This window comes from Condylura cristata, unplaced genomic scaffold, assembly GCF_000260355.1.
Source record: "Condylura cristata isolate star-nosed mole 26May11 unplaced genomic scaffold, ConCri1.0 scaffold00013, whole genome shotgun sequence".
NCBI lineage: Eukaryota > Metazoa > Chordata > Mammalia > Eulipotyphla > Talpidae > Condylura > Condylura cristata.
In genome coordinates, this window is record NW_004567114.1 from 8,302,007 (window position 1) to 8,320,988 (window position 18,982).

The following is an 18,982-nucleotide window of genomic DNA, read 5'->3' on the forward strand; positions in this document are numbered from 1 at the left end:
CCTCCCTGGTGGCGCAGCGGGTTAAAGCACAGCACTGAGAATCTAAAGCCGCCTCCTCATGAGCTCGATTCCCGCCTGCCCCGGTGGTGACCACATGGCACGGCAGACCTCTCCTGACCCGCCCACTGCTCCCCTCAGCAGTGTACTTCGTTGATCTGCCTGTCCTGTTCCCCACTCTGTCTCTGGTGAAGCCTCTCACCGCCCCTGAGCCTCTGGCCTGTACCCCAGTTCTGTATGCACAAATAAATAAATCTTTAAAAAAAAAAAAAACTTTTTAAAAATGTTGAGGTATAATTCACATATAGCATTGTTAGTTTCAGGTAAACAACATGATAACTTAATATTTGTACAAATGGCAAAGTGATCACCACAAAAGCGTAGTTAACATGGATCCCATACGTGGGTGCAAAAAATTTTTCTTGTCCTGAGGATTCTTTTAGCACCTGAAAAAGTATGATTCCTGCAATACCATGGCTGGATCTTGAAGGCGTATGCTGAGTAACGTGTCAGACAGAAAGACTGAAGACTGCATGTTCCCCCTTATATGTAGATTTTGTGCTGGAGATTTAGACCATTTGACCTTCTTAACCAGCTTCACTCTGCCCCTCCTCACTTCTGCATTCCCTAGTCTGCTGTTGCCATCTATGAGAATTTCAGGTTCTACCTATAAATGAGAGCATACAGTATTTGTCTTTCTTGGTCTGCTATTTTACTTAGCAGAATACCTTCAAGGACCATCCGTGTTGTTGTTAATGGCAAGATTTCATTCTTTTTTTATGACTGAATAGTATAAGCCACGTACTTTTTATAGTGTATATTACCCCCAGCACATCAGTAAAAAACACTGAAGTTTGATTTTATCTTATTAAACTGGCAACTTACAAAAATAGCTTTGACATTTAAAAATTGTTCTCTGAAAACTGAATGATATCAAAGTTGAATTGGGTTAGATGACTTGCATGGCATTCCAACATCTTTGTCCTTTTGCAATTCAGACACAATTACTCTATCAGGAGATGAAAGAGATTTGGGGAGACTGAATGTGAAAGTGTTTTATAATTCTTCAGCAGAGCAAATCTGGATCACGCTTTTACAGGTACGTTAAGGATCAATAGTTAAGACCAACTCCTTGTACAAAATTTATTTAAGTACCTACTGTTTTCTTTTGACGTATGGGCCAATACTTTTTTGGAATTTGGGGTTCTGTAGTGTTTTTTAAGAAAATAGTGTTTAGTAAAGAACCTACAGATAATAAACCTGTGGACATGATAGAGGTGTGTTTGTTTTTAACCTCAAGAAGGAATTTGATATGATGCCAAAACATTAAATGTCAACTTATTTTGATGTAGATGAAACAAGAGGCTTTGGTGGACTGCAGTTTACTTCTATAAAGTATTTATTTGCATTAACTCGAGAAGTACATTAAATATTTGCATTGTCAGAGTTTTCTGCAAAATTCAAACTGGATTTTAAATTTTTTAGTGCAGAGATTTAACTTGGCCGTCCAGTTATGGAGAGAATCCTACTATTTCTATAAAAGGAATGCTAACATTGCCCAAAACAGTGAATTTTAAATCTTCAGCCAAGGAAGGCTCCAGTGTAAGTGGCTGTTTGTATTTGAATTTCTTTTATGTTTTTCTCATTTGTTCTTTTAACCCATGTAAGAGTGTTATTTTTCAACAAAATTAAGTCTTAGGCTCTAGAAAGTATGATGGTTACCAGAGGGAAAGGGGAAGAGGGTGGGAGAAAAGAGGACCAGGGTCATTTTACTCATCTAAGGGCACTGAGGGGGGCTGGGCAGATACACACATTGAGGTTGGAGGCTTCCTCCTAAAAGTTACATGATAGTATAAACAATAAAACCAGTAAATCAATAGCATTTCGTAGAAGAGTTATTTTTGCAAAACTACAAATTATGTATTCCTTGCTTGTAAAGACAATTTTAAGCCTGTGTCATTGTCCAGTATTACGATGCATTTTAAAGAAATTCTCAGTCACTAATAGAGGAGCAATATCTAAGAAAACAGTTTATTTTTCTTTTGTGAAAGGAAAAGAAATAAATAGATTTCATCTTCTCCCCACACTTCACATTGGCTTTGAGAAATAATTGTGTATTAGTGAACTGTATCTTCTCGAAGAACATACCATTTAAAAAGGTAATTCAAATGACTAGTAAACATGAGGGAAAAAATTTCTCATTAGTCATCACAGAAATATAAATTTAAATTACACATTTCTTTTATCTTTTTTTACTTTTAAAATTGGAAAAAAAATTACAAGGAACCTAGCACAACTTTCTGAAAATTATTTTGATCTAAACATCAAAGCCTTAAAGTATTTGTACTTTTAACAAAGTAACTCTACCTGTAACCTGTTTCCTGGAAATAATCTAAGAAATGTAAAGATAAGTAAAATATTCTTGGCATTTTTATTCATAACAGAAAAGTTGGATAGAATCTAAATGTCTTATATGGGGGGCATATCATTGTGTAGCAATTTCCCAGGGTTCTGAAACAAAGAACCACAAACTGGGTGGTAAACACCCAAATAAATAACAAAATTTATCTCACACAATTTTGAAGGCAGCCTAAATCAAGGTACCAGCAGTTTGATTCCTCCTCTGAGGAAGAACTTGCCCCACACCTGTGCCCTTCCTACTGGTTTTGGCCAGCATCCTCAACATCCCTTGCTTTAATCTCAGCATCCATCTTCACATGCTGTTCCTTCTGTGTCTGTGTCTTTAGATGGCCATCTTCTCATGAGGAAAGAATACCACATGATGGAACTAGGTAGCTATGAGAATGAATAATTAGGAAAAGTTTTGAAAGACATGGAAAGAGGAAATGTTATTAATAAATGAACGATAGTAATCTATGTACATCTTACTTTATGAAAATATACTTTATGGAATGTCTAGATAGAAATGAATCCTAACTCTGAATTATAACCCTGGTTATAATCCTGACAGATTAATACTTCTTGAATTAAGTAATTTCACTTTTTGATTTTCAGGTAAAATTAAGTAGAAGAGCAAAAGTTAGTGAAAAAACATTCTCTTTAAAACTTGCTTGGAATCATTTAAAATTTACTATTAATTGTGAAGTTGGTCACAAAAGGAGACCCCTTTGTGGCAAAATGTGAAGAAAACTACATATGCTTCATTTGTAAATTCATTGTATCTGAGTTTAAAAATTAACCATTTTATTTATCCTGTATTAATTGTGTAATACTCTATCTTGAGGTTCTGACAGAAGCTCACATAGTTGGGGGTACTTTGAAACAATTCTAATTCACACAGATACAAGCAGTTGTAATGGCAGTACCAGTTTGGGCACAATATCTAAAATGCTGACGTTAGTTGCCTAAGTATCAAAAAAAAAACTGCTCAATTTCAAACAGATGTTCTCAAGATGGGAAGAAGAAAGTATATAACAAAGAATAAGAGTCAAGAAAATGTTAGCCTGTGGTAAGCCAAAGTGTTCTAAAAACGTTTGGAATAACAAAGAACATTTAAAAATACTCTGAACATTGTAAACACTGACTTGCTGTGTGGGAGGGCTGGTTTCGAGAGAAGGTGTATTTTAATATTTTGTTTAGTCTTCTCGATCAGTGAGGCTGATTTTCAGATTAGCACAAGAACAAGCATCAACAAAAGAGATTGCAGCCCAAGACAGAGGGAAAGAACATTAGACAAAGAATAGCTCTTTTAAAGAAATGCTTTGTGTTTTAGCATTTAGATTCTGCGAGCTCACAGTAAATTCTTGAACACTTACTAATAAATCACACTTGACCCACACTGTTGAATAATTGTGGTGAAGCACAGAAAAGATGCCCCAGAACCAAAGACAGGAAACTACCAAAAAAAAAACTATCCTTTTTTTCCTAAAGAGGGGACAAACCATGTTTGGTGAATGTGGTGTTCTTATTTTCCCGAATTCTTGTCTAAGTGATTAAAATAATAACATATGAAATTAAGAAAGGCATAAATAAGAGATATCCTACAGAGGAGGGGAGGGAAAGATTAAAACAGCAGGCAGGAAAAGCACAAGGGGCTGTGGCAATGCTTCATGGGTGACTTGTTGGTAGAAATTTTATAGGGATTACATCTAAGAGGAGAAATCAAATATTGTACAAAAATGAACACTGATATAAAAATGTAAACAATGTTTTAATGCACCTGATTTTAAAAAGAATGTTTTTTATAAAAAAATTAAATTCTACCTTTCCTGAGTATAAAATGTTATTTTGTATCATCTCTTCCTTTAGTCCTTTTATTTATTTTTATTTTATATATATATATATTTGTTTTCCCTTTTAGACTGTTGACTTTATGGAAACTTTTGTATTTGCTATTAAACTCCAAAGTCTACAAACTGTAAGGCTTGTATTTAAGGTTCAAACCCAGACTCCCAGAAAGAAGACGATTGGAGAATGCTCATTATCACTCAGAAATCTTAGTACACAGGAAGTGGATTACTCTTTGGATATAACACCACCTTCAAAAATTCCTGTAAGTGATAGTAGTATATATTATTAAAAGTATTTCATACATATAATAGTTTAATAGATGGGTCTTTGTTGGAGTATAATTTGAGTACTTAGAAGACCCTCAAGGAGCAATAGTAGTAATAATGTCATTATTTAAAACATTTTTAAAATGATTGATAAATGTGACAGACTCCCTTTTGATTCTGCGTGAGGAAATATCAGTTATCTTCTTTTAGTACATTTTTAAAAAATGTTTCATACTTCATGAGAAAATGACACCTGAAAGTAACCCTGAAGTAGGAATAGTTTAAAGTTAATACATAATTTAAGATTATTTAAATAGGATTATTTAACGATTTGTTTTGGTTGTTGTTAACCTAGGAAAAGCAAGAAAGAATTATGAACTCCAAATTCAAAGATTGCTGAACTAGATTAAGAAAGTTTTTTTAATCATAAATAAGCTGTATATCATCTCATAAATTGGGTAGAATAAAAGCTCTTAGTCTTTTTTTTTTTTCAAGAGCTTTATTATCTATAGTCTTTTTTTTCCAAGAGCTTTATTATCTATAGTATTGAATGTTTTTGAAACTGGATATTTACTTCTCTCAATTAGCCAGGTGAATATTGTCTTTAATGTGTTACAAAAAATTCCTCATAATTTAATATAGTTTCTATGACAGAATAACATTTATAGAAATTAGTAATAAATAAGAGTTTATAAGGGCAAAGGCATTTATATCATTTATGTAATTCTGTTGGGTAGCCCAGGCCTGAGAACCACTGAAATGGCAGGAAAATTAGGAATTAAGTAGTAAAAAAACAAAGGATCACTATAATTGATTAAAGAGGATGGAAATTTCTTATCTATTATTTTCTGTATACATCCCCAGTATGTCTTCTGTATTGTATTGATTACAATGTAGAATTATTTAGGTTACTTGTTTTAAACAAAACAAAACTAGGCTCACTTCCATCTCTTTTTCTTCATATTTTATTGCGCACTTTTTTTTTTAAAGACTTATTTATTTATGCATACAGAACAGGGGTACAGGCCAGAGGTGCAGGGGCAGCGAGAGGATTCACCAGAGACGGAGTGGGGAGCAGAACAGGCAGATTGTCCAAGCACACTGCTGAGGGTAGCAGCAGGCCAATTAGGAGAGTTCTGCCTGGCCATGTGGGATCACCTCCTTGGTACCTCTGGGGCAGGTGGAGATAGAACTCATGCTGAGATGGCTTTAGCTTCTTAGTGCTGCATCACCAGGGAGGGCCCCTATTGTGCACTTTTATTAAGGGCTTGTCTTAGTCTTGGCATTAATATTTGTCAGTGTAAATAGCTATAAAAGAATAAATTCTGAGTGAAAGTGTGTTAATTTGTTGCTATTGTCTATTAAAATACTGCATTTTTTTTGTAACAATGATGGGTTTTTCATTTTCATCTTCAAAACTAACTTAGTAGACAGTAATCTGCAACCATCTTTTGTAGAAGGTACAAATGCACTATCAAATAGATAATTTGAATGCATATATCAGAGGATAACTAAGCAGAGGTATTTTCTGGGGGAATTAAGACATTATAACCTTACCTGCAATGAAAACTTTGAATGATTTTGGTTAAATTTCTAACAAATGATATTCATCTGTTGTATGCCAGATGCTAGGGTTACAAAGGTTGATGACCTAAAAGAAAAGCTTTTGGACTATATTGGGGCAATGAATTTATATTATTGAGAGAAGGTTTTTATATCATTGCCTAAAGCAAAAGCAGTATGCTTTGTTTCTTGTGTTGAGGAGAACTGATTTTTTTTTTTTAAGATTTTATTTATTTGTGCATACAGAACTGGGGTACAGGCCAGAGGCTCAGGGGCGGTGAGAGGCTTCACCAGAGACAGAGTAGGGAGCAGAACAGGCAGATCGACAAAGTACACTGCTGAGGGGAGCAGCGGGCGGGCCAGGAGAGGTCTGCCACGCTATGTGGTCTCCTCCGGGGCAGGTGGGAATCGAACTCATTTGGAAGTGGCTTTCGCTTCTCAGTGCAGTGCTTTAACCCGCTGCGCCACCAGGGAGGGCGGAGAGAACTGATGTTTTAATTGTGACTCTGAAAGAACCAGACTTACATATCTGTCCTCCATGAAGAGTAATTTCACCATGAATAGCAGGACTTTAAGTGAGAGCTATAGTTTCATCAGTAAAGAGTTCTTGATCTTGACAAACCAATATTTACTTAGGATCTCAAATTTCTGTGTTGAGTAATGTTTGTTAGACAACTACAGAGACTAACTACATGACTGCCTTGGTTCTCAGTGACTTAGTGCTTGCACCAAACTTACAAGCTTGAAGTTCTTACTATCCCTGTTGTGGTAACCATAGCATTGAAGCACTTGCCTGAGTTCATATATTTGGGGAGCCAGAGTTTGATGGGGGACTTCTGAGTCCAGAGTCAGTTCTCTTAACTTTACCATGTAATGGCCCTCTTAGAAGATATCTTAGATGTCCCAGATCATGGCTTTTTCTAATTATGTTTAACATTTTATTTTCTACAATTCCAGGGAGGCTAATAAAGTTTTCTTTATTTGGAAAATTATAACATTATTCAGGAGCAGAGATCATATCTCATATCTTGCACAGTTTTGCTTGTTAAATATACTTAATATATACCTGTTAATTGGTTGGAATTTTAATTTTTTTTTTTAGTTATCATGAAATCGAAAACCTACTTGAGTAGTTTTTCATGGTCTGAAAAATAATATCCTGGAACATAAATTGAATTTGTAAAATAACCTTGGCAAGTAATCATTGCCAAATACTGTTCTGTTTTATGAGCGTTAACTCTTAAGTGTGTAACACTAGCAAAAGTTTTGCTGCCTCTGGGTGTTTTCATAAGTTATTACATTGTGGTGCAAACAATATTGAAAAAATAATGAAAATGTTTTATCATGATTTCCTTTGTGTCTGTAAACATTATGACTATTTTCAAATGTAGGTTTGAAATACCAAAAACAGTATATTTTTTTCTTAATCAGCAAAGATTTTACTTTGATATGGCTACTAAATTAGTTCATGTGAAAAGATTTTTGAATCCATTTTCATTCTGTTTGAATGTAAAAACAGTACATTCACTTATTTATCAGTATTCAGCATTTGTTGACAAAAAAATAGTTCTGCCATGCTTTTAGACCTTTCAAGAGAGAGGATAACCTTAGCAGTTGAGTTTATTTCAAGTGGTTTGCTTTTTTGCTCTTTTAATGGGCAGAGTTGGGCAGAGTTGCCCAACTAGCTCAGTTGGTAGAGCATGAGACTCCTAATTTTTTATGGCATGACCAATTTCAAAGCACAGTGTTATATTTTTAAGAAAATGCCCAAGATTCAGTCAATGACGTATTTATAGAAAGATTCTTTTTCAGGAAGCCATGAGCCAGTTATTGGGGAGTATTGGGCATTTATCAAACAGTGTCCTCTGGCTATTATGTGGCATTGTTGGAATCAGAACCCACAAAAGCTTTTATGTCTGTCTGTACTGAGCCCTAGTTAAGTTCTGTTAACATTATGTTCTTGCTTTATTCCCTTATTGTCTTCAACATGCGGATAGTAACGTTTTTTGTGTTTGGACAACTTTGTTTCTCTGTCTTATTCACTCTAAGGACTTTGGAATTCACATAAATGGTCTGGTTTATGTTCTGTCTCAGACAAATTGCCAGTTTTCTTTTGCTGTTAGTCAGCAATGTCGAAGAGCACATTTAACTATACCCCCTCCCACCCCAGTCTCCTTCATTTTATTGTTTGTCTCAGGTTTTTTATTATTCATTATTACTTACTGCATCATCACTTTCACTATCTTTCTTCTTGCCAGCTTTCTTCTTGGCCTTGCATGCATGTAGTTAGTGATTCAGCTCAGAACCCACACACCCGTTCACTGTAGTGATCCTTTTGTCTTCTGATTGTGGAAGCACCTATGTGATTTCCACAGTTAGGAAAAATGACTCTCCTACGTGATTTTTAATGATACTCAATGTTTTTGAGTAACTCAAATGACTTACAGGTAAAAAATTTTGAAAGTATGCTATGTTAGTGTTTATTTCACTGATTTTTCTCCAATAAAACTACTTAAGAATTTTTTTTTAACTCGAAATTTTTTTATCTTACTGATTTGAAAGATTCATTGTATAAGTGTAATTTGTGTTTTTGGAATTCAAGAAAGTGAATACCTTATAGAATTTGTGATATATATTTGTTTTAACCTTCTACATAGTTTTATATGTCAACAAAAAGCAGTGCTTTCAGAATTTCTAACTTTGCTCTTCTTCTCCCCATTCCTATATACAGGTACTTTTAGTATGGTTTTTCCTTTTCTTCCTCCTCAATTTCCTATTGTCCCTCCTTATCTTTCAATTATTTCTGAAAATAGTCCATAACCATAGTTTATTTTTGAAATATCTCAAAACTACTCTTTATCAAATGACACTTTTTTGATATTCAGGTATGCCACGCGGAACTTGAGTTGGGGACCTGTTTTCAAGCAGTAAATAGCAGGATTCAGCTACAAATTCTTGAGGCACAATACCTTCCAACTTCATCAAAACCTCTGACTTTGAGTAAGTATATCAGTGGTTCAAATTAGAATCTTCACAAAATATTAGTAAAAGATATTTTCTTTTCCCCTACGTGTCTTGAGAGTGGTGATTAACAATGACATTTCAATAATTTTAACTTAAAAGACCCTGTTGGACTTCAGATATTAACTATTGTATCTACCTGAATTCACTGGTCTTTTGATTCTTACCCAGTTAAGCGCTCTCTGCAGTTGCTGCTGTTCCTTGTTTAACTTCTTAGTTAATATAGATTGAGTATCTAGAGACTATCAATATGTTTCTCACCAGCCCAGATAATTTATTCTTTCTCTGCATCTATATCCTTCTTTGGATACTCTGGTAATTAGAAACTTAATTTCTAAAAACCAAACATGTCAAACATGAACCTTGAAGTACTTCCCCCCACCCCTTCTCTGCTCTCTGGCACATTCAGGGTTCTGATCACTTGTTTGTGTAGGCCTGACTCACATGGCTGCCCCTAGAGCTGGAGGCTGGAGGTCACCTCTGCCGCTGGAAGTAAAAGTAGGACCAGAGTGTTCCTTTTTCTGATAGGAAATACCTGGATCTAGGCAAAAGCAATGTGTGTTCACTGTAGCTAGAGAGGCTGAAAATAAATGCAATTGAAAATTCAAGAATTTGAAATACACAGGAAAGTAAAAATAAGGAATTAAAGCTAAAGTTGAAGTTGATAAATATAAAGACAACAAAAGACAAAAGTTATCCTTTGGATCACTAAAATAGACAAACCTATAGTAGGTTGATTTCAAGCAAAAAATAGAAATGATATTCTGCTGTTACAAGGAAGAGAATTTAATTTCAAGTTCAGAACAGATTTCAAAGGAATAAACTAATACCATTTATAACTATACCAATCATTTGGACATCTGTACAAAATAATTGATTTCTTCTGGGGAAAAATTGTTAAAATTCACTCCAGAAGAGAAAGAAAATTAAAGCAATAGCAAGGTAAAGAACTGCCTCTAATAAAAGTAGCAGACCAAGATGACTTATTGGCATATTCTTCCAAACTTTAAAGGCACATACAGTTTTTATATAAGCTGTCCCAGAGCATGTAAAATGTAAGTCAACAAGGTTAACTTGATATCAAAATAAAAAGGATAGCACATACAAAAAATATTAGACTGCTGGCACTTATTATAGATAGATGGAATAATCATAAGATTAAAAAATGAGCAAGTGAAGGCCAACTTGAAAGGGTAAAATACTAAGAGTACACAGGGTTAATTCTAAGAAATGAGTACAACAGTAGAAACTGACAGAAGCTGTTGATTACATTACCTGTCTTCCTGTAACTTAAACTGCTTATCGGGCTTACCACTGATCTCATTGATCGCTCACAGTTAGACTCGGTCCTCACACTCAGGACCCTCACAGTTAGACTCGGTCCTCACACTCAGGACCGTTCCTTCTTGGGAATTCCCTTCCTGCCTTCTAATGTTTGTAGTGGTCTCAGCCTTCTGACTCCTCCAGTTAATTTGTGCATCCTACTTGAATGGTAGGCACTGTATATCAATAAAACTGGGGATAAGCTTAAGTTACAGCTGTATAAGTCTACAATTTACCTGGTCCAGTTTCCATCTTTTAAGAGTTAACCCTTTTCCAGTTTTTCCCTGCTTTTTTATCAAGCATTAATGCCTTCAACAAGTGTTTTTAATGATTTTTTCCATACTTTATCATTGAATCCTATGGTAAGGTTAATTTACTTAAACTGCTGTACCAGTTACCATTACTGAAAATCTACAACTCAGGACATTTTAAAGACCCTGAGAGTAGAAAGTATACATTTTATACATTTTACTTCTGGAGTCTGAGGCAAAGAATTTTACCTATTCAAAATTGTGAATAAATTCCTCCTGCTGCCTGTAGCATTGGTACCTCTCTTTTGTGTAGTAATTTTCAGTGTGTCTTTGCTGCTGATTGTTATTTATCATACCTTTCCAGTCTTTACTGGTATTATAGGATAGAAGATTAAATGCACTTGAGCTTACAATTTGTAAAATGTAATAAAAATCAAAAAGTGTACTAGGGATGTTTTACTGTTATGACAGTAGCTCATCAGCTCTTTAGAAGTGGCATATTTATATTTTTACAACAAACAATAGATAAAATATAATATATGGTATCAGAAATAAAACCTTAATATATTTAAATTTCTTATAGGTTTTTTTGTGAAAGTGGCAATGTTTAGCTCAGGTGAGTTGATTTATAAGAAGAAGACTCGCTTACTGAAGGCCTCCAGTGGAAGAGTGAAGTGGGGAGAGACTATCATTTTTCCATTTACACAGAGTGAAAAAGAAATTGTTTTTCTCATTAAACTTTATAGCCGAAGCTCTGTAAGAAGAAAACAGTTTGTGGGTCAGGTAAGTAGGGAGTTTTTAATCTTGAATTCTTTCTTTATGCTTTTCTATGTCTCTTAACAGGAAATACAGAATAAAATTGAAGCTGAATAGAGTAAAATTCTTCATTACAAATTAAAATTCAGTATTGCTACAAAAATCAAATCTCAAATGACATTTTAATAACACATGTTAGAACTTCTGAGAACTAAGAAGTGCTTAAATTTAGAAAATAGGTCCTTTGAGTTTTCCAAATTTAAAAACTACAAGGAAGATAAATTTTTCACTACAACCACCTTGTTTCTTGTGATGGAAATTACACAAAATATTTAAATATAATTTTTTTTGAATTTTTTTTTAAAGATTTATTTATTTGTGCATACAGAACTGGGGTACAGGCCAGAGGCTCAGGGGCGGTGAGAGGCTTCACCAGAGACAGAATGGGGAACAGAACAGGCAGATCAACGAAGTACACTGCTGAGGGGAGCAGCGGGCGGGTCAGGAGAGGTCTGCCACACCATGTGGTCTCCTCCGGGGCAGGCGGGAATCGAACTTATGTGGAAGCGGCTTTAGATTCTTAATGCTGTGCTTTAACCCGTTGCGCCTCCAGGGAGGACCTAAATATAATTTTTAAGTCTTCGGATATGCAAATTACTTCGTTTCATGTTCAGTGTAGTGTTTAGAAGCACTATATGTATTACGTTAGATTTGAATTTCTAGAAAACATCAACTTTTGACAGTGTGGTGGTATTCAGATGGTCACTATTGGTGTCTGTGTTAATCTGTCTAAAAATTCTTAGCAACTTGTATAAGCATATGTTTCACATTTGCTCAATTGCCAATACACAGAAACTTGTTTCCTTTTGTAGTTTATTTCTCTACCCTGAATGTTCTAGAGGTTGCTCTCCATGCTCTTTTACCTCAGTTTCAGTTGTTCAGCTCATATTTAACTTCCAAATCTATACTCTTAGCTGAAGAGGGGGAAAAAAGCTTAGGTAAAAAGATTTTATTAATGGTCTACCTGAAATCTGAAAATCTGTGACTTTTCAAAGATTAGTGTTAACTCTGACTCACTTTTTCATGTATTTTACTGAAATATTTATAAATTGTTAGTTTTTTTGTCCTTCATCTATTATTTGGAAAAGAGTTTGAATTCAAGAATTCATACAGTGAACATTACTTACTATCCTCTTATAATGTTTACCAATTATTCTGGTTAATCTTTCCAAAAATGTTTTTGAATAATTGGGATTAATTAAGTTGGGCTTAATTTAAGATAAGCTCATATATTTAATGAATAAGAACTGATATTAACAACTCTTAGGGAGACTTTAGTAATATTGCACATTGAATTTTTCAATTGAATTGGATTTCATAAAATAGTTGTGAGAGTGACTAACAAAGGTAACACATGTCTTCACATTTAAGTTTAAATAGAGGAATCTAACTTTGAAAAAATGCTCAATTGGAGATGTATAAACCAAACTTAAGAGTTGTCTTTCATCAGTAAAAGTAATAAACTGTTTGAAGTCAGTTATCATTATGTGTCAAGTTAAATGTATTGTTTCTTTACAGATTTGGATAAGTGAGCACAGTAATAACATTGAAGCAGTCAACCAGTGGAAAGAAACAATTACAAATCCAGAAAACATTGTTATCAGGTGGCACAAATTAAATCCATCTTGAAGACTTCACACGTTAATTTGGTGAAGACATGGCTTTCTTTGAGAAGACTTACGATTTCAGTTTGTTACCAATGAGAAGGGGCAAGTCAATACATTTGTCAATTCATTTGTTGATACTATAATTGTAGTCTGCAATGCATCTGATAGAAGATTAAACTTGATAAAAAAAAAAGTTGGGAGATCCAAGGTAAAAAAAAAAACTGCAAAAATAATAAAAGGTAGTATTAGTAGGGCAATTAAGTAAGTTATAAAATTAATGAGTATATCAACCATAGATAGTTTATTGCGATATTGTGGGTTTTTGTGAGTTTTACCTAGATTTTCAAAAGCTAATATACTTACTCTCTGTTACTACTGTCAGACATTTAGAAGACTTTACTATTGACTGTTTCAGTGCTGGTCAGTATTGAGTAGAAAATTTAACCACTACAATTCCTTTATATTTGGGAAAAATTTATGCCCAGTAACTATCATTTCTTACACATAAAGCATCACATGGCACTTTGTAAGTTATTTACCACCAAGAAACCTCAAAAATAGAAATCTGCATTTTGGCAAGAATAGATGAAGATACCAGAATGTTGAAGTTTAATTGACTCAATTTCACTGTTTTCTTCCCTCAAATATTTCATTTCTTGTTTCATTTGGATTTGAAATAACATCAGCCATAGGGCCCATCCTAATTAGTATAATTAAATGAGCTTAAATAGCAAATTGAATGTTTTATGATAATCACTGCTTTGTTTTTAAGGCTTTTATATTTTGTTGTGCTGTAAGCCACAATATCACTTTCTGTGGCGTCACATGAGAACATTGTGTGGCAAATATTTGATATTGCAGTTTTTTTCAGGTTCTCAGAACTCATGTGTACATAATTTCAATTTAATTTGCCATAAAAATTGACTAAAATGAAGTTTTTGTTTTTTTGTTTTTTTTTGAAAAACAAATGCCATCCTTGATCTTAGAAAATTTGACTTTATTTTTACAAGTAAATGTAGACATACACCCTTGGACCTACATGTTTTTTTCTCTCTTTGTACTGCACATGCCAAGCAATAGATGGTGAAATTTGAGTGCATCTTGCTGTAACTTAAGCATACCCTCTTCATTTTAGTTCCTGTGTTCTGTGTACCTCCTTAAAATTCTCTCAATTAAACACTTAATTCCCCCTTTCCTAGCTGCAGCCCTCTCAAGCTGTAATATGTATTTTACATCTCCTTAACTTCTGCCTTGATTTTATAGTCTACTGGGGTTAGTGACAGGTATGCTCTGACGCTGCACATTTTGAAAAATACACACACACCCACCTATTAGGTTTGTGGAAAGTGGCATGTTGGACAGTACTCAAATGGGCTTTTATGAGAAATCACTTTGTGTAGTAGAGTTTTCAATCTTTAAGTCAATAACTGCTGATTTTTAGAGCAGTTTTAGGTTAATAGCCAAATTGAGGGAGAAGAACAGAGACTTCTCATATACTCCCCATTCCCACATATACTTATCTTTCCCTGCTTTCAACATTCTGTACCAGTGGAACTGACTTTCACACATCATTATCACCCAAAGTGTATAGTTCATATATGGATTCATTCTTGATATTTTACATTATGATTTTTTTTTAAAGATTTATTTATTTGTGCATACAGAACTGGGGTACAGGTCAGAAATGCCGAGGGTGAGAGGAATCACCAGAGACAGAGTGGGGAGCAGAACAGGCAGATCGATGAAGTACACTGCTGAGGGGAGCAGCGGGCAGGTCAGGAGAGGTCTGCTGCGCCATGTGGTCACTTCTGGGGCAGGCGGGAATCGAACTCATGCGGAAGTGGCTTTATCTTCTTAGTGCTGTGCTTTAACCCGCTGTGCCACCAGGGAGGGCCACATTATGATTTTTAAAATACATGATGACACATAGTGACCACTGTAATATAGAGTAGTATCACTGTCCTAAAAACCCTCTGCAAATGTACCTACTTTAATAATTACCAAAGAAATAGGTCTGTTAGTTTTTAGAGAATAAATAACAGGCTTTATTATTTTTCAGAATCTAGAAATTTACTTGGTTTCTTTGTGTTCTATTAATCCTTTCAGTTCTTAAATATATATATATATAGTCATATTTAATTAAATATTTAATTATTTAATATTCAGTACTTTTACAATGTGTATAATGTATAATTTGAGGGAAAGCTATGACTTCTTGGTTTCTTATGTCTTAGAATCCCAAGTAAATAAAGCAATAAAAAGAAACCCTTGTCATGAAAAGACCTTTCAGTTAGATAGATACAACTAAGATACCAAATACTTGAAGTATTGTTACTTAAGTCTTTTTTCGGGTAAAGAAGTACTTAATACAGATGGTTTTCACTTTACATGGACATATAAAAAGAAACACATATGTTAATAACTACCTATATTTGAGAAGCTGTTACTAAAAAAATGAAATACTGTGCAAACATCACTTCTTTGTATTTACTTAAGCATTTTTGACCTTTACCTACCTGTAATGGGAGAAGGAAGTCAAAATGATGCTGGGTGGCCAAAAAAAGAATGGAAAGATTCATGTTGAGAATTGACATAGGGCCAAGCCCTAACAGCCTATTTATAAGCTTTTGTATTAATGCTAAAATAATTAAATAGCTGTAGCCCATACTAAAATATAATTATTTGATTTTCATTTTTTTTAAACTCCTAGAGAAATACCACTGAAATATATCAGTTCCAGCTCTTACCAGACTACTAAGAAGGAACCAGTGGGATTTTGAACATATGTTATACAACTAATCTGAAAATAACCTGAGCTGTTTGAATATAGTAATGGGGATTTCTCTGATACTAATATCCTTAACAGCTAGGAGGAAACTGTATTTCCCACTGAAAATGTCCACTGTGTGTTTATTTAATCAAATAATTCCTTTTTTATTAATGATTTCAAAAATTTGCAGTAAATTCCAACTTTTTATATAAAAGTAGTACTAGGATTTCAAAAAATTATATTTGCTTTAGGTTTTTAGTAGGGTGTTTTAAGGGAAGTGCCAGTAAAATATATCTATTAACAGTTATGAGGACACTATATAAGCCAGGTTTCTTCAGTGAAACGGAACCAACAGGAAGTCTCTCTGTCAATCTCTGTCTCATATATATGACGAGAGGAATTGGCTCACTTTATTACAGAGGCTGAGCAATCTTACCACCTGCTGTACAAACTGGAGAACCAAGAAAGCTGGTAGTGTAATCCATGCTGCATCTGCAGGTCTGAGAACCAAGGGAGCTGAAAGCATAAACCCTAGTTTGAGGGCAAAAGACAAGATGGGATAGCCTAGGGCATCGGTGATACACGAAAAAAAGGTGAATTCCTCCATTCTTTGCTTTTTCTTCTGTCTAGACACCCACCCACATTTGGAATGGCAACTTACTTTACTGAATTTTCTGATTCAAGTGTTAAATCTCATAACATCCTCATAAATACAAACAAGAAATATTCAATCTGGGCACCTCTGGCTAATCATACTGCCTCACAAAATTATGATAAATATGTCCTAGACTTCTCTATGCATAAGCTATAATTCTTGCTTAAATTTCATTTTAAGTGCTTGTAGTTTTGGCTGAAACTGAGTTAAAAGATTAGGAAAAATAGATGCATATGAAGTACCATGTTGAATAAAAAATTAAGGTTAAATGTTTATTAAAAGAATTGATGTAATCTTCCAAAATTTGATTTGTTTTGTGGGTGATGAGTTATTTGAACATGACTGCTGCGTGCATTTTCAGTAATTTCCTAGTGGAGAGTTACTTTCACTTGGTACTTGTATGATTTTTAAATATTTTCATCTATAAAGTATCTGTAAAATAACTTATTTAATGTAACTAACCTATATAAGTACAAGTAGATTGACTATATTAAATTATAGGACTCCGACAACAGCAATAGAGGTCTAGAGAGCAAGCTGTGTGTCTTCTCAGATGGCCTGACAGTATAATTCTATTCTGAGTGACATCATTCAAATGAGGTATGTCTTACAGATAATGATTGCTTGCTAAGTATTGATTTCCTTATTCTCATAATTTTTCAGGGCCACCATTCTTTAGTTTTTGGAGTAGGGAGATGACAAAAAAAATCTAGTGTTTGTGATTGGACTAAATTTATTGTAACATAAATTTGGGTGATTGTGGTTCTTTATTATACTTTAATTTCTGGGTGTTCATTCTCTTGATTATACAATGTATGCTGTCTTACTCTTGAAACAAGTAATTTTTTTAATGAATCACTTGATATGTTTAATAAATGCAAAAATATCTGTATGGTACGTCATTCAAAAACTAGGTACTTTCAGGGATCGAATGATGAAGAAACCATCACTTTACTGAGGGGCTTTATATCTTAGTAGTAAAATAATAAATAAAGCCAAATTGGTTGCAGTAAACACAAGATTTGAGAGGTGTGGACAAAACTTTTAGAGGCTCTCAAATAATTAAGTGCACCTTAAGAAATTAGGCAAGCCACAGACCCAGGTGGAAAGGAGCTTCTGTTATTTCATGATCACATGTCTGCCTGGCTAGCAAAATTACTTCATTTCTTTGGTCAGCTGACTCCGAAAAGTCTGTGCTGCTTTCTTCAACTTCTCATTGTCACATCCACAAACTTGTTTTTATGCATCCTGTCTCTCCTTCATTCTGTTAGAAAACTAGTCCTTACATCCAGTCCTCTGCTTTTTCAGGGACCTCATTCCATCTGTTATGCCCATTGTCTCCCTTTACTTGAATCCTGTTCTGGACTCAAATCTCCACAGTGCATGCATGAGTATCTCAAAGTATTCCAGTGGTGTTTTCATGGAAAGAACCCTGCAGAATTTGGGGGCTTAGATTTCCCTTTTAAGGAAGGAATCTATGAAAATAACACATAAAATAGGGACAGTGCAGCTTCATCTTAGTCAAGATGAGTCTCAAGTCCCCAAATTCCTGGGCTGGAGTACCATAAATGAATCTGTGTGGGCAGTAAAGAGTCCCAGAAGTTGTTCCATTCTCGCAGGAATTTTTATTCTTTCCACACTTTCCTCCTCCCACCTGGCTGTATATTCCCAAGTATAGTCTTCATTTCTCTGGCTCAGCAAGTGTTAGTAACTGATAGAAAACAATCCTGACAGGTTCTTGAGTAGTTACCAAGAATGGAAGTACAGTTAGCACAGTGAGTAGGAGAGCTCATTTCTAAGCATCGGCTCTGTTAGTTCACTTACACTTTAGGACTCTGTGGTCTACTCCCTTCAAAAAAAAAAAAAAATTCCTCAACCTCCCACCCTATTCTAGATTTCACCTTATCTGGTCTTCCCTTTATAACATCTAACTGCTCAGTTTTAACCAGTTCTCTTTAATCTTTTATTCCACAACTCCACAAACATGCTGAAGTTGTAACAAATACTTAAAACTATTTTTTTCTTTATAATTCACCCACTTTCTTAACAATAGCTCTCTCCTTTGCGTCTGTCTTGCCTTATCTGTCATATCATTATGCTCTGCTTATTGCTTTATTGCCTTTGTGGCCTTTCCTTTTTATTTTAACATGAATTTTTTTAGCCATTTGTTCTCTGTTCATCTTTGTGACTTCTGAATTTTAAAATTGGGAATCAAGTGATAAGAGCTAAAATCTTCTTGAGGAAGAAGTGATACCAAATTATACATTATTAGTACAAATGTTAAAAATCCATTGCATTTCTAATTATAGAAAAGAGAAGTAGGAGAGCCTTATACCTCTTTAACTCATTCTATAAGTTTAAGTCCTACAAAAAATATGCCTCAAAAAGTTTCTGAAATTTTTTTCCAGTGTCCCAAGAAAGGAACTAAGAAATAGAAGGTTAGGTACAAGTCTAATCCTGGG

At 34.4% G+C, this 18,982-nt stretch overlaps 1 protein-coding gene across 1 annotated transcript in view; it reads left to right on the forward strand.

Annotated features, from left to right (window-relative positions):
• The window catches only part of TC2N (tandem C2 domains, nuclear), a 28,533-nt gene extending 14,750 nt beyond the window's left edge, over positions 1 to 13,783 (forward strand). The window contains exons 8-12 of the mRNA XM_012724426.1: positions 996 to 1,096; positions 1,483 to 1,599; positions 8,963 to 9,077; positions 11,256 to 11,455; positions 13,007 to 13,783. Coding sequence (XP_012579880.1) covers positions 996 to 1,096; positions 1,483 to 1,599; positions 8,963 to 9,077; positions 11,256 to 11,455; positions 13,007 to 13,117 — 644 coding nt within the window. The 3' untranslated portion in view covers positions 13,118 to 13,783. The remainder of the gene's footprint in view (positions 1 to 995; positions 1,097 to 1,482; positions 1,600 to 8,962; positions 9,078 to 11,255; positions 11,456 to 13,006) is intronic.
• The last annotated feature ends 5,199 nt before the right edge of the window (positions 13,784 to 18,982 follow it).